The following is a 23232-nucleotide window of genomic DNA, read 5'->3' as shown; positions in this document are numbered from 1 at the left end:
ATTATCATTTTAATGTGTAATTGGTATACAAAAGTATTAGTGAGATATTTCACATTCTGTTTTTCATACAATGTCTTGAAATCCAACATATGTTTTATACTTTCAGTACATTTCAGTTGGGACTAGTCTTGTTTCAAGTGCTCAATAGCCACATGTGGCTAGTGGCTACCAAATTGGACAATGCCATTCTAGATGACCAAACTTAACAAAAGAGATTATAAAATCCATACACTGATTATTGTCATGTCAAAACTTACATAAAAAACAGATGGAAACGTAACAAAATGTGGAGGAAATAGAGATGACCTCTCTACTGCCATTTTTTGGAAAGGGGGGATGTTTCTTTTATAATGAAAATACTTATACTATATATCTCTATCTATAAAAAGAAATGGCCTTCTCTCACCAAAGAGGAAGATGGGTGAGGTGGTGGTGGGGGGGGGGGGGCGCGGCCAAAGATAGCTCTGAGGGACCTCCAGCTGGCTAAACTGCAGCCTGCCAACATGTGAATATGAAAATCAGATGTCCTGGATGGAGGGGATACTGCCAAGTCCAAAGAGCCTGGAGATGCTGGGAACTACCTATAGGAAGGGCCTGGCAGACAGAGGGTGGGGTGGTGAAGCAGCAGCTGGCCAGAGAAGCTGGGGAGCCATGAGCAGGAGAAATGCTGTGGAGGTGGTAGCAAAAAAGTCTGTGATGAAAGTTTTTTTAAAAAGAGATTAGAATTGAATGAATATATATATATATATGTATGTATGTATGTATGTATGTATGTACATATGAATCTTAGCTGTCTGAATCCTTAAGGAGAATCCTCTTCTACTCTTACAATTCTCCTTGACACTGTGGGAAAGAACTGATGCTGTGGGTCAGGAAGAAAGGAGTCTGAGGAAAGGTCAGACCCAATGTCTACTTGTGAAGAGCATAACTTCAAGGGCCCTTGGTCATTTCTATATCTTGAGCCCAGTAATTCTTAAACGGGGTGATGCAGAGAGGGAAAAGGAATGTGTTTCCTCTAATTCCCTAGATATCTCAAACCTTGGTTAAGTATCACTAAAATGCATAATAAAAAGTATTACTCATAGGTTATATAGTATAGCAAAACAAGCTGAAGGCAAGAAGAAATTCAGGTGAGAACCACTGACCTACTGTACAGATGACCAGGGATTTCAAGGAGATATTAATTCAATATGTACTGACTGCCTACCATGTCCCACGCACTAGACTAAGCAGCAGGGTAGCCAAGGATGGTTTTGGGGGGACGGGGTTGAAGGGAGTGGGGAGGAGTAGCAGCACAGAATGAATAAGACTCAAAGCAGAGGTGTAAGATGTACTCATTCCTGTTTCTACAGGACTGTTGATCAGGTTATTTTAAGATCCACACCAGAAAACTGGCCGATACTAATCAACGTTAGAAATTCCCAGGAATATAAAGCCCCTTATAGGTAAGCCAGGATGTATACCCAGGGTGGGAGAGAAGTCCACAGAGAAGGAGAATAGGACAAGTCAGGACTCTGGGTTCAGCTTTTTTTTTTTAAATGCTGAAAGATATTGGCACTTCTTTTTTTTTAGGTTACTTCCCCCCACCCCGTCCCAGCTTTATTGAGATATAGTTGACATATAACATGTTGGTGTACAACATGTGGATTTGGTACACTTATATATTGCTAACTAATTACCACCATAGAACTCTGACCTGTTAAATAAGTAAACAGACCTACCCACTGCTCCAAGAAGGGTCACAATATGGAAAGTATAGCAGAGACTGCTAGTTGTCCCCCTATATTCATTCTCACCCTCTTTCTTAATAACATGACCTCCAATTTGTAGCTGGTACATGACCATCCTCAATAAAAATCAGATTTTCCAGTTTTCCTCACAGCTAGATGTGGCCATGTGACTAAGCTGTGACTAACCGGAGGTGAATGGAAATGATGTGTGCCCTTAAGAGTAAGGAGACTTGTCTTGCCCAGTCCTTCCTCTATTTCCCTTTTCCACTGGTGGAAGCCATCCCTAAGGTGTTGCCCTCAAACATCAGGCCCAGAGGGCTCACCATCACACTGTATCTCTAACCACTATTATTTGTCAAACCTATAGCCTGATTAAGATAGAATAGGAATGAGAAAGGGGCAGGGGTAGATTCCAGACAATCACCACCACCACCACCACCACCACCACAAAGGACACCACTAACTCATTCCTACACCTTGCCCCTATTTCCTGGACACTCACCGGCACACCATGGGACATGAGGGTGTTGGGATTCATGAGGGTGACAAGTTGGTGCAGAAGGTCAGGCTGGCTATCAAAGAGCTCAGGTGTCAGCTTCTTCATCACCTCTTCCAAATGTTCTGCTGCAAGTGAGGGTACCCCATACCAGGTCTTCGGCTCACCCCTGGCCAAGCAGAAAGGAGACATGTAGAGTGGACACACCTATGGTACCGAAGGAGCCCACCCTGACCGCTTCCCTGGCTCTCCAGGACCCACTCACCAGTGGAGGTAGTTAATGGAGTAACTCCAGTGATCCTCAATATGCCAGCAAAAGGCTGAGAAGACCATGCCCACATAGAGCCAGGGCACCTTCATGCCGGAGATATCTGCATTGATGTGGCACAGTACGGACTGCTCCAACACCGGCATCACATTCAGGTTCCAACCACTAGTAGCATACTCCTGTCAGGTCAGGTATTTGTGGAAAAGGGATGAGAGTTTTGCTAAGGAGCGGAGATCTTTAGCCCAGGGAACCTTAATTTTGAGGTCACAGACCTTTCTGAAACATCTAAGAAATAATATAGGTGTTCTTCCCCCTGCCTCTGTCAAATGCATACACACAAAATTTCAATTCACTTCACTTTACTTCAATTTTAGGGAGGTTTATAGATGTGCCCACCCACCAAAATATCTGCAAGTTAAAAGCCCCTGCTCTGGACCAAAATGCACCCTTCCCTTGATACAGGCCTAGGGCCTCATTATTTCCTGCACTTACAATCCCAGTCCCTGAACACTTCTTATGAATGAGCCAGGCACCCTGCCAGGTACTTCATATACCTTCTCACTTAATTCTTATAAAATTTGTAAAATGGATACTATCCCCATTCTACAGACAAAAAAACAGCCAATCTCATGACTGGAGATGCCATGCCAGATACTAGGCTGTGTTCTTTACACATATCATCCCATCTACATCTCACAGCAACCATATAAGGTAGGCATACTAGTCCCCATCCTATAGAGATACTGAGTCTTTCAGATACTAAATGACTCGCTTAAGTCACACAGCTGACATAACCATGAATCACCTACTCACCTCCTCCTCAGGGGTTAGGTGCCGCTTACTGTCACTGACGGGGAAACCGCTACCAAATTCTTTGGAATGGATGTCAGCCCCATACTCAACAGTCACATCTTCCTCGATGCTATTCACCAGCCGCCAGAATTCCTTCTCCACGAGTTCTGTGGGCACCATCTAAGGAACAGGGGTAGCAGATGACCGTGGCCCATCATATCCTGGCCCCACTGACCCAGGAGAGCTACAGACCATCAGGCACCTATGACCCTAGCCCTGACACTACCCCAGCCCTCCATCACCTACGTGTACGGGCATGTTGAAGTAATCGGCTTTAAAGGAGTCAGCCATCTCGCCAAAGCTCTGCAGAGTGTATTCCCGGGTAGCCTGCTCAAAGCCAAAGGCTTCGGGGGGGCGCTTACACTCCTGAAACCCAAAGGAGAACATGTCACCAAGGCAGAGGCAAAGAGGTGGAGAATCCTCAAAAGCGGAGCTGGAATATGGGGTAGGAGTCAGGAGGGAGAACAGCCCTAGGTCTGTACTGAAGGCCCCTGAGGCAGGTCTCACATCACAGCTCTACCTTTTCCTCCTAGCACTTGAGCACAGTTAGTCTCTTCATTCCCCACATGCACTTCTACCATGCTCTTGCTCTTCTCTTCCTTTAGGACTTTACTATCTAAACCATGGGCTCTGCCTTAAATATGCTACCCCATGCTCTTCTGCCACTATTTTTTCTCTCAAGATAAAATGTGAGTTTATACAGGATGCTTAGAGAAGTTTTAGGCCCAGACTGGAACTACAGACCTGGGAAAATGACACTGAATATTCTAGTAGCTTGGAGGATGGGAAACGAAGGCACCAACTCCTAGTGTCAAACCCCACACTATTCCTGTTCTTTACACTGTCTCCGAAGACAGGACGTGTGTCTAACTCACTTTGTATCTATGTTCGTGGTTTTAGATGAGAGATGTATGTACCCCAGTCAGACACACCTTCTGCTCATGTCTGAAAACTAAATGTCAATCTGGTCCACTGGCCCACAACCACTTAGAGAAGAGAGCCAAGTAGACCTGACAGTCTTTGTCTATGATACTTTTGGTATCCAAACTCCTCCCTAAAGGAATCCCCACCACTACCAAGGCCATTATGCACTGCCCTGGTCTCTTTCCTCATTTGTGTGTGTCTAGTGTGTGTGCATGTGCACACCTGGTCTCTATGACCACAGTTGACAGGGCAAGAAACTGTCAGTGTCTACTCTCCAGAAACCCAAGGAGAGATGTAGACAAGCACCCAGAATTTGGATCAAGGTAGGAGGCTCATGAAATGGAACTGGAAGACTTCCCAGGCCTCTTAGCCCTCACTGCTGCTTCAGCTGCTCTCCTCACTGCCTCTCTTGCACTAGGTACATTATCCCCATGTATCCTTACTCCTGCACTCCTCCATCCCCCAGTCTAGAAAGCCTGCCCACCTCTTGTAGTTAAAATCTACAACACTGCAAACCAATCTAATTATCACAACAGAAGGAAAATACCTAAATAAATATTATACCCACATGATGGACCCCCTACAAGGAAAAAAAAAATCATACCCATGAATAAATTGAATAATACAGAAAAATGATTATAAAGCAACAAATGAAAATATACAGTAAGATCCCAAACTTGTTAAAGATAGTTATATATACGCAACAACGAAAAGATGAGAAGAAAATATACCAGACTATTAACAATGGTTGTCTCTAGGTGGTGAGATGATAGGTAATTTGTCTATTTTCCAAGCTTTCTAAAAGAAACAAAGAATAAAAAACTTGGAAATCAAAAGAACATTTTTTTTCATATTCCTGTCCTCCAAATCTCATTGCTGACACCTTCCCTGATTACTACCCTTAGTCACTTTCCTGTCCTCTGAACTTCTACATCTGAATTTCTAACACACAATTTAACATTTGATTATATGTCATCACATATGATCTGTCTAATCATGACTCTCACCTCCCCAGGTGGTCTGAGAGCTCCCAGAGAACACAGGTTGAGTGTCCTCCTTTTCTTTCTCCCAAAGTTCTGCCCAACCTAGCCCCACCCCAGGTACCCAAAACACAAGACTGTGGCTGAACTAGGAGGCTGCTTTCAGTAAGACCGGATGAAGGAAGGCAAGAATAGCCTATGAGGCAGACATAGACTGGGGCTGGGAAGTCCTTACCGCCATGACACACTTTGGGCACCGCCAGACACCCTTGGGAATCTCAGGCAAAGGAGGCAGCAAGCAGAAGATGTGGTAGTTGTCATCACAGCCATCACACAGCAGGAGCTTGTCATCCTCATCCCCTCGGGAACACATTCGGCATACATATGACTCAATCTGCCAGGGGAGGGAGGCAACAGTTCATTAACCTAAGCCCTGTCCAGCCTTTCAAACATCAGACTCCTCCAGACAGCACCCTAGTCCACAAAGATCTCCATTAGAAACCCACCTTGCCTGCTGGCTGGATCATTCACGGCCCTGTACAGGTTAGTCATGCTAGGCCTGGAATTTAACTGCATGCACGTACCACCTCCCCAAATAAACTAACTGTAGAGCTGTGACAGCAGAGTCTTTATCATTCAGTCCTGAATCCCCCGTTTTCATTCATTCAATAAATACTTACTGAACACTTATGTGTTCAACATTATGCTGCACTCTTCAGTACAGCGATAAATAAGACATGGCATCTGCCTTCTAAAGGCATACAGTACTCCAGAGGCACAAGTTCATAAAAATTAAAGGGCAGTGTAGAAACTGCCAATAGCAGCCCGTAAAAGGGTACTATGGAAACCTAAAGGAGGAAGCACTCGAATCAGCTGGAGATAAGGAGGGACAGCCTTGAGAAGAACTTCACTGAAACGGTGACACTTGAAAGTGACTGAGACCTGAAGGCAAACTGGAATTTGGCAATGGGGCAGAGCACAGGGGAAAACTCTTCCAGGCAGAAGAAACAGCATGTACAAAGGACGGGGAAAGAAAGCATGGCACATCTCGGGAAAAAAGCAAACATACCTACAAGTAGTTCAGTGTGGCTATAGCAGAAGGAGTAAGGTGGGCAGTGCTGGGGAATGAGGCTAGAGGTCTGCAGGGACTGGATCATGCATGATAATGAGGAGCTTAGCCTTTATCCTGAAGCAATGGAGAGGGAGTCTCCTCCTCTGCACCCTTCCAGCACTTCATGTTGACAGCACTTGATCACCCTTTCTTGTTCTTTGTTCCATGTGAGTTGGCCTTGTTTCCCCAATTAAGTGAGCTACCTGAGGGCAGGGCCCACCAGGCCCACTTTTCTGCTTAATGCCACCTGGTCCAGTGCCATGCTGGGGAAATGCTCGTTGAAGGGATGAGAAGCAGAGCATTAGGAAGTCAGGGCTAGGTCCTTACAAACTGGGCATTGCTGTGGTTCCTCCGCAGCCTCATGGTCATCTTGGTGCAGGGCTCTGGGCTGTGACTCAGCTCCTCCTTGCCCTCCAGGAAGGTCTTGGGTGAGGGTGACTCCACCTTCACGTCCCCACCTGACTCCTCCTTCACCACTATGGTCGGGGGGCACTCGGGCCCTTCCTTATCTGGGAGAGAGAAGAACGGCTCTAAGGTACAAGTCTGAACAGTCGCAGCCCAGGCTCCTCTCCCCTGGTGAGGCCATTCTTCACACTGCCCCAGCCTGTCAGGCCTCACCTTTTTTCCGCAGAGTCTTATCCTTGGCCATGAGGCCCAGGCCCATCATCTTGGGGCCTGCCCCATAGATCTGAAGCTTCTTCAGCTCAGGATTCTTTTCAATGTCTTCCTCTGTGGGTTCCGGCTGGGAGGAAAGAAGGAAATGAATCAAGACTGCTATCTTGGGCAGACTGCCCCATCCTAAAAGAACGACAGCTTGGACTCTATCACGTGAGTTCATGCCAGGGTGGAGGCATAGGTGGGCCCAGGCAAGAATTCAGATTGCTTTTTGGAGACTGAGGGTAAGTGAACTCCCTCCTCATTCCTCTCTTGGAATGGAATTAAGATGGGATCTCAGTTTTTCCAACTGTAAAATGAGAATATTAACTCCTACCTCACAGTTACAAGGGGGTTTGAGGAAAACATATATAAAGAAATCTAAGTATTTGCATCTACCAATAAATGGCAGTGACTAATATGATCTGGTAAATTACATGCTTTGGTGAGCCCAGGGACAGTGTCTATCTTGTTCTCTGCTGTATCCCCCATGCCCAGAAGAATGCCGGCACATAAGCTTCTTCCTGAGGCTAAGATATAGTTATAAGGAGAAAAAGAAGAGTTCTTCCCCTATGAGCAGAGTGAGTCAGGAAAGGAACAAGGCAGGCAAGAACACCAGACATAGGAAAGATATTATACAAACAGATCAAAACCCAGCTCAGAAGCTCAGCTGAGAGTAGAGGAAGAGCAAGAGTGAAGCCAGAAAGAGGCACACTACTGCTCAGAACTCAAGAGAACCAAGAGAAGGGAGAGTGGAACAGGGAAGAGAACCTTGGTCAGAGGGAAGGGAGAGGACTCTCTTCACCACCAAAGCTCCAAGTTAGAAGAAGGGAAGTACTCACATCAGGCTGCAGTCTCTTGGCTCGCCGGCCATAGCTGTTGAACTTGGAGGGCTGCACAGACTGTCGAAGGGGGATACTGTGGGGTTTGTATTCCTTGTCCTTCTCCTCATTATCAAATGGACGTGTGTTGCACTGCTGGGGACAGGTGAGGGGTAAGGGTCAGGGCATGGGGCCCCAGCTCCCAACAGCAAGGACTTCCCTTTACCCTCACCCAATGGCAACCAAAGCCGTGGTTTCATGTACCACGCCCCCCGCCACCCACCCAATAGGCCCTGCTCAACTGGCCACTGACACCAGCACACACTTTGGGAATTCTTCTCATGCCTCTGCTTATGCCATCCCTCCTTCCAACCACCTCCCCGCAACCATCTCCCCAACTAAACCAAACTCCATCTCTTCCCAGACCTCTCCAGGTCTCCAGTCCACTCCACTGAACCAGTTCCATTAAGAGCAAGTGTGGAAATCTGCATCTGGCAAGGGAAAGCCTACTCCACCCCGGCTCGGCATCCTTACCACCAGGTTGGCTCCAGACTGGTACATCTCATAGGGGTAAACGATGCGTTCATAGTGGGAGCGTAGCAAGGAGCCAATGTTTTTGCCTGGTGGGTAGTTGAGGCGCTGGGCCACCCGAGCCCATCGACGGTCCTTGCAGATGGCTTCATAGCCACCTTCCTCCACCACGATCTGTAAGGACAAGCAGGAAGGGACGTGGATGTGCTGTGTGTATGTACAGAAAGGACAACGAGGACAACTCCAGCCCCTCACTTCACTGGAGGCTACCCCCTCCTACCTCCACCACTCAGACTCAAATTGCAGCCAAGAGATGCTGAGAAGTTCTGATGACAGCTTGTGTGCTACCAGGCTGTGCCCCTTCCACTGTAGCCTAGAGATCCAATATCCAAACCAAGGTGGCCCCCAGAGTACCAAGGATATTAAGGTGTGGGGTGGGGAGGGGTTTGAGAAAAACCTGTTCTTACTTTGCTGAGGCTGTAGAGGTCCAAGATCCGCCGTTCTACATTGGGAATCTTTAAGGAGGAGCCCTGGATTTCCCAGAATTTGGCAATCTGATCCAAGTAGTTCAGTTTCACTCTCGTCTGGGCCTGGAGAAAAAATGGCTCAGAGAGGCTGGCCTCCCCCTCTACCTGACCCCTATCTTCTGGCCTAATCTTAGGGGAGGAGAAGGGATGCAGAGCAGCCCACTACCCAGGGCCTCTCCCAGTGAACTGGATCCCCAACTCTAGGTAGCACCTCGCCCACCTCTCTTATCTTTGCCACCTTCCAGGCAACAGGAGAAGCCCAAGGTCCCAAAACAGAGCAGGTCGAGTCATAACAGCCAAAGCTTTACATATACTCTTTCTCAATCGCCCTGACAGGGCTGCAGAAGTATTGTCATCTCTTTTACAGAGAGTCCCTGCTTCCTCAAGTCACACAGCAGGTACCAAGAGATTTGAGTGTCAAATAACGTAAGTTTTTGCTTTTCCTCTGCTAATAATTTGCTGTATAGTCTTGAGTAAATCAGTTCTATTCTCTGGACCCGTTTTCTGATTATGAGGGAAATAAAAAACTGCCCAGTCCACTCACCCCAGAAGGGTAGACTTATGAGAGGAACAGTGAATGCCCTCTGGAACTTTGGAATTAAATCTAAGCTCTAGGCATGTTTCAGAGAATGAAGGCTCCAAAAGAAAACATTCACCTCTTCACATGCACCATGAAATTTGTTCCATGGTGGCTGAAGGGTGAGAGTGCATGCTAAAGATAGAACGGCCTAAAGAACTGAGATGGTGTACCAAAGCAGCACTGGCACCTGGCCCACCCAGGAACCAATGTGGGCCAAAGATTCTAGGAACAAGGCATGTACCATGCTTTCCTGAAATCTCAGTGACCCAAGAAGGGCTCCCCAAGGCCCCAAGTCTATAACCACCTCACCCTAATCAGAAGGCCTAGTTCTAGGGAGAACTGGGTAAGTCATTATCATTCATTACCTTGCTCTGATCCCATTAGGGGGAAACAGGGACAGTTCTTTCACAGATGAGGAAAAGTAAGGTCTATTTGTGGGAAGGAACATCCTATGGCTCCTTTGCTATGAGAATCCCTAAGGGGCCAGGAACCCTACTCCCTCCACCTCAACGCCTTAGCTTTCCAACCTTGGCCCATCCCTGCCCCTCCCCCTCATTAGCCAGCACTCTCTCTCTAGAAAACCTGTCCCTGTCCCATGGTAGGCTACACCTTGTCCTAGCTATACCCCAGCAGACCTGGTCAGATCCATTTCTCTAAGGACCTTGTACCCCATACAAGAGATGATTTTTGCCCTGACCAGAACAGCACCTAGACCGACTCTAGAACAGTGATTCTCAATGAGGGGCAATTTTGCCCTCCAGGGGACATTTAAGTAATGCCTAGAGACATTTTTGGTTGCCATAACCGGGAGAGGGTACTATGTGGGTAGAGGCCAGGGATGCTGACAGACATCCTACAATGCACAGGACAGCCCTCCACGACAAAAAATTACCTGGCCCAAAATGTCAACAGTGCCAAGGTTGAGGAACTGTGGTCTAGAAGACAAGTACGCTTTTAGGTTATGGGTATTCGGTTGGGCCTAATAGTCACCCCCACACCCCCAGACATCTAGTAAGGCTTGAGGATACCTAATAATGAGGGAGAGGAGTGGTAGCATACCTCTACCCTACACCTTCCATGGGAAACTCCAGAACTTTACCTGGAACTGGCTTGAGGGCATCTACTCTCATTGCCCTGGGGCATTCTCAAGTCCTTAGTGGAGAACCTCACCTTACCCATGCAAAGGGCCTAGATTTCCTGTATGGAATATAAAGGAGAGGGAAAAGCCTACCTGCCTGACCCTCTGTCCAAGTCTGTAACCATTCCAGCTTCCTCACAGACCAGTTCTTGCATTGTTCCTGCCCATCCACCTCACCTCCCACCTTACCAAGCACCATGGAAGAAAGGTAGGAAGCACAGGGCTGTAGATGAATTGGATAGATGAGGACACATTCAGCTGGCCAAGCAAGAAAGGGTCTCAACCAGCCCCATATTTCTCTTTTGTTGACCCAAGCAGGGTGGGTTAGTTGACAGGGGAGCTTCAGAAGTAGCAAACCTTTGTGGAAAAGGGCCATCCCCAGCCTTGGGGCTATCAGATTTGGGATGCTAAATGCTCCTGCTCTTGGTTATATTATTCAGAGCTCAAAAGCTTCCTCCATGCCCTCCAGGCGATTTCACAGAAGACAGAATAAAGGCCTAGTTAGGTAAAGTACCTTAGACAGAGAAGGTAGGAGGGAAGTGGGATCAGAGCTCAGGTATCCATTCTCCCAACCCCACCACCAGTTGCTAGTCATCTTACCTCTAGTTCATTCAGCCTCTGGATTCGGGGAGTAAACCTGAAGTTGTCCACTTCTACAGCAAAGGGTGGCTGCCAGTCCTGAGTGGGTACAGAGGAGAAAAGGGAGTTGGGTTATTCCAGCATAGTGCAAGACCAGAGGTGCACCAAAAGCAGCTCAGCACCCCATTCATGCCTTCCCAGACCTCTAGCCACGTCAGACCTTTTAACCTGGCAAACACCCAACCCATACACACACAACTCACTACAGGGCTTTAGAAGCCCCTCAAGTCCACACCCAACACCCCATGCACATACCCTGGGAAATGTCTTCAGAGTCCCTGCAACAGTACAGTGTTAGGATTTTAAGAAATAGAGAGATGGGGCCCAAAACAGCTGACTGCACTCTCCCTATGCCCATATTAACTCCTCATCCCCTAGGCATAGGACACACAGTCTGGAAGTACTGGAAAGCACACAGGATCTGGAGTCAGAAAACCTGGGTTCATGTTTTAGCTCCACTACTTACTAGCTAAGGGATTTTACCTTTCTGAACCTGTTTTCTCAACTGTAAGGTGGGAATATGAACTTCTGCCCTGGCTTCCTCATAAGACTGATATGAAAATTAAACTGGTTTTCAAATGAAAATGTTATTCAAAGGAATCATCATTAAGATTTGAAATCTAAGGCTGACCTCACTACCCAATACATATGCAGAGTAGCTCATCTCCAATTTGGGCAGGATTTAAAGGTTTGGGCCTTTAGTGTCTGTTCTCTCAGTTTAAAAGGCCTGAGATAGACACTGCAGGGAAGAGCAAGGAACAAGGAGCAAGAATTTGCAATACTCACCTGGTCAGAAAGGCTTCCTGTGGGTCCTCTCTCAAACACCTGCCCAGTACAGGAAGAGGCAGGGGAGGAAGTGGGGAGGGGTGTCCTAAGTGCTGGGATGCACCACTGACTGTGGTAGCAAAGATTGGGAGGATTTGGGGAGAAGGAGGGAAGTCAGGGAAAGATAATGAAAGTGGGGGAGACTCTGTCCTGCCAAGTCGGAGCTTGTTGTGTCCTGCCCAAAGGGCAGCTGTGAAGAGCCTCCTCCCCAATGCCCGCCTGCCCCCCCCCCGCCCCCCATGCAGTCCTTTCCTCCTCAGAACCCTGGCTCCTGCTTGAGTGGTGAGAAGAACCTCGAGTAACCTAGACCAGTGCCCTCATTTAATGATGGAGAAAGTGAGGCCCAGAGAAGAAATATGATTTCTCCAGAATCACATGCTGAGTTAGTGGTAGAGCCAAGACTAGAACCCCTGTCTTCTGACCTCCGGTCCAAGGCTCTTTGCACTACACCAGACTACGACTGTTCACGCACACGTGCATACATGTGGAAGCAGGGGAGGAGAACAGTAAAAGAGAAGAAAAAGCTGTTGGCCTCTTCTGTACACACACTTTGAGAAAAGGGGCCAGGGACTTCCCTGATGGCGCAGTGGTTAAGAATCCACCTGTCAATGCAGGGGAATGGTTCGAGCCCTGGTCCGGGAAAATCCCACATGCCGTGGCGCAACTAAGCCTGTGCACCGCAGCTACTGAGCCTGTGCTCTACAGCCCACGAGCCACAACTACTGAGCCTGCGTGCCACAACTACTGAGCCCGCGTGCCACAACTACTGAAGCCCGCGTGCCCTAGAGCCCATGCTCCGCAACAAGAGAAGCCACTGCAATGAGAAGCCCGTGCACTGGAATGAAGAGTAGCCCCTGCTGCCACAACTAGAGAAAGCCCGTGAGTAGCAACGAAGAGCCAATGCAGCCAAAAATAAAATAATTTTTTTAAAAAAAGAAAAATACAGACAGGAGCCAGAGGACTCATACTTGCATGCACACATATTCCCCCCGCCAAAGCAGGTAGCAAACACATGGGACTCAGTGAAGCAGGGGCAAAAACAAACAAACAAACCCAACAACGACAAAAAAAAACCTCAAACTAAAATGATATGGCTCAAGCCCAGACAAGCTCCCCATGCCCTCTTGCTTCCCATCAGTAGGGCACTCCCCTCAGCGCAGGTAACCCAGGCAGAAAGGTGCTCAAACCCCAAACTCCAGGCACCTTTCTTTCCTGCTGAATCAAGTTCTAGATAAGAATAAGTGCAACATCAAGCAACCTGACAGGAAATGGCAGAACTGAAATCCTAGAGCAGGAGCTGTGCATGCAACAGATAGCTGGGAAAGGTTCAGCAAATCTGCCTGCCTGGCTCTCCCTGGGACCTACAAGCTCCCTCATCCTGCCTTCAGTCCCATACTCCCATGTGCCAAATACTCACTACGTCATGATGGTGATAAAAAGGTGGGCTACCTGATGCAGGAAGCAAGGCCTTTCCAAGCTCCCCTGCGTCTACTCCAGTATACCAACACTCTCCTCACACCCATCTTCCCCAAGAGTAGCAGTCATCTGCCTAGCAATTCAGAATCCAAATGGCCCTTCAGGCAAACCTTCAACTTCCAAGCACCCACCCATACAAAGGTTCCCACTCTGGGTCCAAGCACCACTTGGGTGAGTGCTTTAAATTCCAGCCAGAAGTCCAGGCTGCCTAAAGGAGGCCTAGGAGCAGCCCTACCGGAAGGGAAAACACAACAAAAACCAGAGAGAGCCAGGTCTCCTGGATTACAGGGAAGTACAGTGTTGGGGTAGAGAAGAGAAGCATAACAAAGGACGGCCCCCTGCAGGACAGACACACACACACACACCCCAGGGTCATGTCACCTATCCCACCCCTGGTCCCCCAAAGAAGGGTAACAATACCTGCACAAGGCCAGGCTGCCCCAAGAAGTCCAAGATAGAAATATGGGATAGAAAATTCAAGCCTCAACTACCCCTTTTGTCAGATATGCCTCTTTCCCACAGGCCTGCCGGGCCACTTCAGGGAGTGCCTCCTTGATGCTACCCAGGACTCCAGCCTCTCCTTTCTGCTGGCCTTCCCGACCTCTCACTACCCACTGCCACTTCCTCACCATGGACAAGGATACCTCAGAGATCTGTGGCCAAGCTCCAACAAGGAAGAAATTAGCTTACCCAACACCTCCCAGAGGATCCATCTGAAACCAGCCTAGATGTATGGCTGAACACCAGAAAGCACCAAGTTGAATAAGGAGGCCTATGGTGCCCTCCTCAGGTGGCAGCAGGGTTTCCCATTTGGTTTCAGCCAGGAGACACCTACTCAAAAATACCCTGTTCCAGACAAACTCAATTCCTGCCCTTGGAATCCCAAGTGGTGACTGAACAACACATATCATCATTTCCCCTCCATGCTAGCAAGGTGGCAGCCTATCCTAGCCCTTGGGGGACTTCTCCTGGCCTGAAGCCAGGCCTAGGAGCAAAGATATGCCCTTTGTTGCTGACATCTGGGAATCAAGGGTTCCAAAGGAGGCAGACTTCCATCCGTCCATTCTGTTTCTGGGAGTCCAAGAATATCCTATCCTCTGGGACCTCTGACATCCTGGGACAGGTCAGAGTAGAAATCTTCTGGGAAGGACTCATATACCCCACCCCAAACTGACTGGTCCAAGACTCTCCACAGAAGTCAAGCCTGGGCGGTGATGTGCAGGAAAGGCCCAGATATTGCCTTCGACTAGGAAAAGAAGGGAACAATTCCCTGAACCCATCTCAGGGGAGCCAGATAGAGCCTGTGAGACTGATTTCCTGACTGGTTTACCAGCCCAGAATATTATCATAAATGGACTGGCCTGGCAGGGTGTGAGTAAATATGAGTCAACCCACATAGGAGCAAACCAATGACCACATCAAACACCTTTGCAGTCACAATAATTACCACTTATCTAGTGCCTACTACACACAGACGCTACCTAGTTTAATCCAATTCTCGAAATAACCATTCAAGGGACCCATTTCACAGGCTCAGAGAGATTACGTTACTTGTCCAAGGTCACACAGCTGGTAAGCTGCAGAGTGGAGTTTTGAACTAAGGTCTATCTCCCTTCAGAGCTGTGATCTTTCCATTACACCACACTGCCTGCCTGAAGAGAAGTGATGCCAGTAAATGGGAAAAAAGCCTTATTTAGGGCAGCCTTGACCTAGGTGGTTTGGGGTAACCAAGAGATGTGCGGGGTGCCTCTCCGTGAACTCTCCCCGGGGCCACTAGGCATCCCTGTCTTGAACCTTACTAGGAGTAGTTCTGAAGGGCGGGGTGGGAGTTGGGGGGTGGGGGTGGGTCTCCGACTTAGGGCCCTCACACCACGAAAGGACCCCTGGCCCCAGCACCCTTTCTCCGACCCACGTCGCATCCACAACAGTCCCAGCCACTCCATCTCCCCACACCTCGAGCTGCCCTCCGCTCCAGACTTCTCCGCCCGCTACCCTAGTCCATCATCCCCGGCCTGGTCGCCGGCGACCACCAGCCCAGGGCCTTACCGCGGGTGGGCGGATCTTGCAAATGCCCGACTTCTCGGCGATGGGCCTGATTTTCGCAATGTAGCCGAGAGGGTCTCGGAACTCCGCCCAGCTAGGCTCGAACACCGGGCACTCCGGCGGCGGTAGGAAGTCGTCAGACCCCGGCTCCATGGTGGGCCCTAGGACTGGAGGGCTCGGACGGCCCTTAAGGACTCATGGCGGACGCCGCTGTATGAAGCCGAGGCACTGCTCGGGGACTAGGCCGTAAGCAGGGCGGCCGCCGCCCGCCGAGGGCCCAGGGGGCGTGTAGCTGCCGCGCTCTGAGAGGCTCAGGCTGACGTTACTGCTACCACCTCTTCGTCCTGCTCCGTTCCTTCCAAACTCTGCCGCTGCCTCCCAACTACCGCAGCCTTCAACACCACAGTTACCTCCCAACCACCGCGGCCTTCATCGCCGCCGCCGCCATCTTGGTTTGTCAGCGTCTCCCCCCTCCCTTCACCACAACAAACCAGATCCCTCCGCAGGGTGTCCCTCCGAGCCTCGTGTAACGTGCGTGAGGCCAAGCCCTAGGGAGCCTTCATCCCGTGGAGACTGAGCTGAATCGGCAGGCGTGGGTTTCCTATCAGGAAGCAGGAACTCAAAAGTGCTTCCCAGACTGAGAGCAAATAGTCCGCCTCAGCGGCGGAGGAACAAAGTTGTAATTAACTGCCGGATCCTCTTTCCGGATGGACCGGCGGTGCACGTTTAAAGGCCAGTGCTGCGCATGCGCATTATGGAGACAGACCGGAAGAGGAGTTGGCGTTGGTGGGTGGTGGGTCCGAACTGGCACCCCCCTCGATGACCTCAGTCCTGGCGCGAGCCCCGCCCCAACACGCTCTCTTTCTCCCGGGTCTTTCCGGTGTGGGCTACAGAAGGCGGCTTCGGGTGCCTGATTGCAAGGGACCCTTATGCAGGCCCGCAGATTAAGAGAGGCGTACACAGCTCCCAGCTCTAGGCGCCGATACCTCTGGGGCTTTGAACGAAGGAAGTCGGGATGCTGCTCCCTCCCCGGGGATTGCGGATTTTTTGAATCCTGGGTCCCGAGGAGAGGAAGAAAATATTTATTTTGTCCAAGTTTGCGTGTAGAGGCCTCTCAGAGATGGGGCTTCCATTCTTAACCCCAAAGAGTCACTGTCAGTCAGCATTTTAATGAACACTTTCAACTGTTATGTTTGCACTTTTATCGTGTCCACATTTGTGGCATGTACACCTACAAAATAAGGCTGAGTGTATCCTACCAGTGCCCACCGTTTGAAGCACCTACTGTTTGCCCATTTGTGAGCCTACAGTGTACTTATCAAATATTTGTGTTCATGAATTGTATGTATTGTGTATAGCCTCTGTCTTGCATTTGAGTACCTACTATGTGTACATCTGCTCCTATTGTGTGCATGTTTGTGAGCAGTTTCTGAATAGGTTTATTGCATCTACTTTGAGTATCAAACCAGTACTTTGCCCATATGTCAGACATCTACTGCATTTGAGGAGCTCTAAGTTATTCATCAGTTGTGGGCCTACCACATGTAGTTCGAACACCTACTGTACACATATTAGTTACGTATGTGCTGATTAAGTGCTTATTTTATGTTCCCCCATCAGATTGTGAATTCTTTAAGGGCAGGGACCTTGTGACCTTATACATCCTTAGCACTTGGCATGGTAAGCGGTACATTAATGTTGAGTAAACAAAAGAAAGATGAATATTTTTGAGCAGCCTTAGTATATATTGACTAAAAATAATATATACTCTTTGCAAACATTTCCTGGATATATTAAGCATCTGCTGTAAGCTTGAATATGTTTGAAGGTGATGGAGAGTGTCATTCCTTCATTCAGTTAACTGTTTCTAATCACATACCATGTCCCAGTTAGGTATATCATTCTGCCTACTTCAGGACTGAGCTAAGGGCATCCGCTCTGAGGGAGTGGGGAACACTGGTAGGAGCTCACACCCTGGAGTCAGAGAGGCCTGATTTCTAGTCCCACCAGCTCTGCTGTTTTCTAGTTATGTACCCTTGGGTAAGTCCCAACTTATGAAACTGAATGATGTTGTGCGGAGATGATAATCCCTACCTTGCAGGATTGTTGTACAGTACCTGGCATATAGAAGGCCCTCAGTATCTGTTAACTGTTATTTTTACTTCTGAGAGTCAACAACAATGTGTCAAAACTCATTAAGAATCTCCTTTGTGTCAGGCATTGTGCCTAGTGATTTCAGATTTTTTTTTATCACCTGAACCCTTAGATTGCCTTGAATGTTTGGAATCTTTATCCCTACTTGTCTTGTGAGGAAACTTGTCCCAAGTAATACATATAGTAAGTGACAACTCCTTTCTAGTTTTCTAGGTGTCAGGGGAAACCTCAACCCTTCTCCACCTGAAACACAGGTGAATGACCCAACTGAACAACTGTCTGGACAGGAAACAGAAAGCTAGATGAGGTGATGCTAATAACAGTAAAAAAAAAAAAAAAAAAAAAATCACTAGCCTCTCACATGTGTAAGCATTTAACAGCCCACATAGCTCTTTCATACCAATTATTTCCCTTAATCTTTGCAACAGTCTTGGGAAAGATGTAGGTCAATTTACCCATTCTGTAGATGAGGAACCAAGTTCCAGACAGATTAAACAACTTGCCCACTGTTACACGGGAAGTTGCTGACTCGGGGTCAAATGCTCTTCCTGTCATTTGCTCCTACCAGTGATAGAACTAGGCAGGAGAAGGGTGAGGAGAACAAAGAAGATAAAAGAATATGCCAAATCCTAGGTTGAAGGAAGTTTGACCTTTCCATCTTGAGGCAGCTGAGTGAAGGGCAAAGAGCATGAATTAGGAGTCAGGAGACCAGGTTTGGGGTCTCAGCTCAGCCTAGCCTTCCCAAAGCCTTCTCTGAGGTCCTTAGCTGGGACACCACCCCCACCATCCTGGAAGGACAAATGGAAATTGCATAGAGTCTTTGAAGCCAGTCAGATCCAATTCATTCATTCATAAACATTTATCAAATTCCTACTATGCACCAGGCACTCTTCTGGGCCCTGGGAATATAATGGTGACCAAGACAGACATGGTCCCTGCTTTCTTGCAGCTGACATTCACCCACTGAGATCTACCAAGTACCTCACCTGCATGAACCTTGATTTTCTCATTTATCCAATGAGACTATGTAAACCCTTCCTCACAGGGTAGTTATGAAGATTAAAGATCATGATAACTACCATTCATCAAAGGCCAGGTGCTATGAAATAGGTATTGTTATCCCTGTTTTACAGATGAGGAGACTGAAGTTCAGAGAAGTATAAACTTAACCAAGTCACATGGCTAGTAAGTGGCAGAGTTCAAACCCAGGTCTGTCTGACTGCTGTACAATTCTGCCTGTAAAAATCTCAGATGGTGCCCCCTCCCCGCTCCAAACCACAGGTGCTCAGGAAATGGAATCCTTTCTCAATCCTTGGATCTTGCTGGAGACCTGCCTGAGTCTGGGCACTGCAGGGTTAAAAACTGGGAAGCAGCAGGGAGCTCACCCTGGACTGGGGGTTCAGTTGGCCTCACCCACCCACCTGGAAGAGAGGGTCTGGCATGGAACTGGTACGGAGCAGTGATTGGAACCCTCAGCTGTGCTCTCGACCACACTCACTCCATCCATGTTTTCTGGATGAACTGTATAGTGACTTTGTGCCTCACTTCTTGATTTATAAAATAGGGTCCCTTCCAATTCTGAAGTAGGTATGAGCTGTGAGTTCTAACTCCTAAATAGCTCTGAAATTTACCCCCTCCTCCCCATGCCTTTTTCTAATCTTCTGCTCCCCATGAGAGCCATTTACTATCTCTAGCCTAGATTATTAAAAGAGCCTCCTCAAGATATCAAGGGCTCTATGTGAATTTATGGAGAGAGATATATATATATATATATATAGAGAGAGAGAGAGAGAGAGAGGGAGAAAGAGAAATATAGATGCATATTATGTGCTTAATACATATGCATAACAATAAAATGATATATTCAAAATAATGATAATTCCAAATGAATTATGATAGTAGTGGATTATAACTCATTGAGTAAAATAAAAATCCATGACTCCACACTGATAGAAATAAATAAAATGAGGGAAAAGGGAAAGCTCTTCCTTCAAAGAATGATGGAGTTAGAAAACCATCAATAGATGCTCAAACTTTTTCCAAATAAAAAAGCAAACCCCGAAAACGTAGCTATAACACTTGGTGCCCAAATCTTGGTTCCTAGATGCCATCGTCAACCAGGCATTTCCAGGTCTCCTTGGAAAAAATGGTTGACTCCAGGGCTGGGGCAGGGAAAGTACAAGATGAGCCTGGAGCATCTTGTGGTGCCAGAAAACAAGGAAGTGCTCAAGGAAAGATGGAGACCTGCCAAAAGGACACAGGAGCCAGCTTGGAGGGCCTCTTGCTGGCCAAATCTGGGACATTTTGAACATCGAAATAAAGAATGACATTAATGTGTTATAACTCACTGAAAATGATAGACAAGCATGGTCCATGAGAATATAAATACATAAACATAGGAGAAGGGAAAGCTCTCCTTTACACTGGAGAGCCAACTAATCCATGTCAAAAGAATGATGGCATTGGACAGTCACCATTTGGCAACCTCAAGAATCATCAGCAAATGCTAAAACTGGTGAGTGAAAGTTTGAGGAGTAACAAGACAGTTACATAATGTCAATGCATCTCCCCTCAAGATACTCATTAATTACAGAGGGAAAAATAATAGCTTTACAACAGAGACACTACGTAGCCCAATGTGTCACCTGGTCTTTCTTTAGCTTCTACGGAGACCCCGGAGGCCTGAGGCCTGGGTGAGAAAACCTGTTGGCAACAGAGGAATGAGCCTATGGGGACTGCTCACCTCTGCCTTGGGATGTGCCATGCCCACCACCTGGGCTGCCCCCTCGCATTCCTTTCTCGTAATTCCGCTAACATTGCATACTCGCACACCTCCAGGCTTTTGCACATGCTGCTCCCTCTGACAAATGCCCTCCTTTACTGGGCTAATTCCTACTCACCGTTCAAGACTCAGCTAAAGGAGCGGTTCCAGAAACGCTTACCTGACCCCTGCCCCAAGTTGGGTTTTCCCTTTCTTTGTGCTCCCACACATGCTGTGCTTCCTTCTGGGCCTGCACTTATTACTATATTGTATTGACATCATCCCCCCAGGCTGTCTACTTCTGAAAGTCTTGTTCTGCATTGTCCAATATGGTAGCCAGTACCCACATGTGGCTATTTAAATTTAAAGTTTAAAATTCAGTTCCTCAGTTGCAACCAGCCACATTTCAAGTGCTCAATAGCCACATATGGCTAGGGGTTACCATATTGGACAGCACAGGTATAGGACATTTCCATCATCACAGAAAGACTTATAATAGGACAGCACTGGTCTAGATAAAGATAAGAACTCCGTGAGATTCTAGGACCTTTGTCGTTTGTTGTGTGTCATCCCTCCTCATCCACGTTGCCAAAGAGATTGGCAGTAGAACCAATCTACTTGAGGACAGCCAGCGAACTCCTTGTCTTCAGGTCCTCAGGGAAATGGGGAGGTGAGGAGCCGAACACCCCTCCACAGTCTGGATGGTGAGCCTCCAGGGAGAGGGGGAGGGTGGAGCAGGGATGGCCCAGTGCTGGGACTGCAGTGAGGAAGGGAGGAGGAGGAGAAGGTAGGAGAGAGCTGAGAGAAGCATGAGGAGGTTCCAGAGGGGCCTGAAAGCTTGCAGTTTGCATCAATCAATAAATCAACCAATGCCAAGATACTTTAAGATTTAGCTTAGAAAGAACTATTCATTCATTCAAATCAACAAACATTTTAGTGTCATCTGTGCTGTGCCAAGCACTGTGCTGGGCAATACTCTGGACAGAGGTGATTCAGACCAGTGTCATGCCTGTGCCAGCTATGGCCTAGTGGGGAAGATAGATAATGATGTGAGGGATCTCAGACCATGTGATCAAGGGCACTTTGTGAGGGATGGGTCCTTTAAGGCCAGCTCATAAGAGTGAGAAAACCTTCATCAGGGATGTTAGGGGAGTACATCTGGCAGCGGGGAAGGCACAGGTAAAATACTGAGTTTGGAAATTACACACAGATCTTTTCAGGGAGTGGTGAGTGGATGGCCAAAGTGTAGGCGAGAAATGAGAGGATTACAGAGGTCGGCCGGGGCCACGTGGTGGAGGACTTCCAACGTCAAGGCAAAGGAGTTTGTACTTGTTTCTGTAGGTGGCCGAGAACAGCTGACTGTGTGTCTGGCAGGAGGTAGGCATTTTACATGCATCTATTAACAACTGCCCTGCAAGACTATTATCCCTATGTTACAGGTGAAAGACCAGGCTCTGAGGGACAAGGTGACTTGCCAAAGGCAACAGTCAAGTCTGACTGAGTACTAAAAGCTGAGCTTTGGGAAGACAAAATGAGCATCAAGCTGAAGGTGGGAGAAGTGGGAACAACCAAAGGCAGTCCAGCTTGGTCCACCAGGGAAGAAACAAAAAAACTGCTGACTGGACTTGATTCTGGACCAAATGCTTAGATGGCCCCAACTGCTGCTTTTGCTTAAATGTGCGTAAGAGGAAGAAAACAAAGACATTGATCCCAGCTGCTTAAGAGTGGGGCCATCCAAACTGCTCCCTCTTAGAGGCCATTCCACACTCTAAGAAGGCCCTCCAAATATTTACTGACTGCTGCTTCTGGGGACCCTGCTGACCCTAACCAAGAACCAGTGTCCCCCATTCCTCCTAGGCTCTGCCGAGACCCAGGACATGATTAGTGGTGCTGGAAACATGTCCATTTTATAGGGAGGCAGTTTTGGGCACTGGAAAAGGGCCTGGACTAGAAGTCAGGAACGCCCCATCCTGACTTGCTGTGTGACCTTGGGAAAGACCCTTCCATTCTCTGGGCCTGACCCCTCCTCTGTAAACTAAAGGGAGCTCAGCTATTTGTTATCTAACATCCCAAGTACATACACAGAGCTCTTAAAACGGATGTATCTAGCCCCCACTTCCTGGCCCAGGTCACCATCCCCCCCCCCACACACACACCCTTAAGGACACAAATGTGGCCAGCTGTGGGGAAGGAGAGAGGGCTCCAGGGCAAAGCCTGGCCAGTCACAGGAAGGGTGAGAATAGATGCCACAAGAGTAGAGGAAGTATCCAAACTGTGAAAGGAAGAGAAGGGAACTAACTTGCTGAGCACCTACTCCACGCTGGCTGCTGGACATTCGTTACCTCATGCCTTCATCACAATCCACGTGGCAATGGCTTATCACCCCAAGTTTTCAACTGAGGAAACAGAGACTCAGTTTCCCGAGGGCACTAGGAAGGGAAAACCCCAGGATTTGAACTGGATCAACTCCAAAGCCCAGACCCTTGCCGCTCTGCTCTGTCATGCAGATCATTAATGAAACGAGACAGGAAAACCTCCCTCACCCCCACCTCCCACCCAACCAAAGCATCTCACCCACCCAGTTGCCTGAGCTTCTACCATCAGCGCCTCACCTCCCTGGGCTAAGGCCTCTCTCCCGGGGCTCCACTGTGGGAGAGGGGGCACAAGTAGGAGGCAGAGGCGGGAGGTGAGCACAAGGTCTTTTATGAGGCATCAAATATAC

General features: G+C 48.2%; 1 protein-coding gene across 11 annotated transcripts in view; it reads right to left on the bottom strand.

The window, feature by feature from the left end:
* KDM5C (lysine demethylase 5C) overlaps positions 1 to 16200 on the bottom strand; it is a 31721-nt gene extending 15521 nt beyond the window's left edge. For 3 of the 11 annotated variants that reach the window (XM_057537989.1, XM_057537996.1, XM_057537992.1), the window contains exons 1-12: positions 15599 to 16198; positions 11213 to 11290; positions 8835 to 8957; positions 8371 to 8541; positions 7858 to 7992; positions 6980 to 7103; positions 6689 to 6870; positions 5486 to 5644; positions 3593 to 3712; positions 3308 to 3466; positions 2492 to 2673; positions 2233 to 2395 (exon numbers count right to left, since the gene is read on the bottom strand). In XM_057537989.1, the coding sequence (XP_057393972.1) occupies positions 2233 to 2395; positions 2492 to 2673; positions 3308 to 3466; positions 3593 to 3712; positions 5486 to 5644; positions 6689 to 6870; positions 6980 to 7103; positions 7858 to 7992; positions 8371 to 8541; positions 8835 to 8957; positions 11213 to 11290; positions 15599 to 15748 (1746 nt within the window). In that variant the 5' untranslated portion in view covers positions 15749 to 16198. Of the gene's footprint in view, positions 1 to 2232; positions 2396 to 2491; positions 2674 to 3307; positions 3467 to 3592; positions 3713 to 5485; positions 5645 to 6688; positions 6871 to 6979; positions 7104 to 7857; positions 7993 to 8370; positions 8542 to 8834; positions 8958 to 11212; positions 11291 to 15598 lie in introns of all 11 variants that reach the window. The other 8 variants (XM_057537993.1, XM_057537988.1, XM_057537990.1 and 5 more) reach the window with 7 other exon arrangements.
* Positions 16201 to 23232: the final 7032 nt, after the last annotated feature.

This window comes from Balaenoptera acutorostrata, chromosome X (assembly GCF_949987535.1).
Source record: "Balaenoptera acutorostrata chromosome X, mBalAcu1.1, whole genome shotgun sequence".
NCBI lineage: Eukaryota > Metazoa > Chordata > Mammalia > Artiodactyla > Balaenopteridae > Balaenoptera > Balaenoptera acutorostrata.
This window is presented reverse-complemented; position numbering and strand designations above follow the sequence as displayed.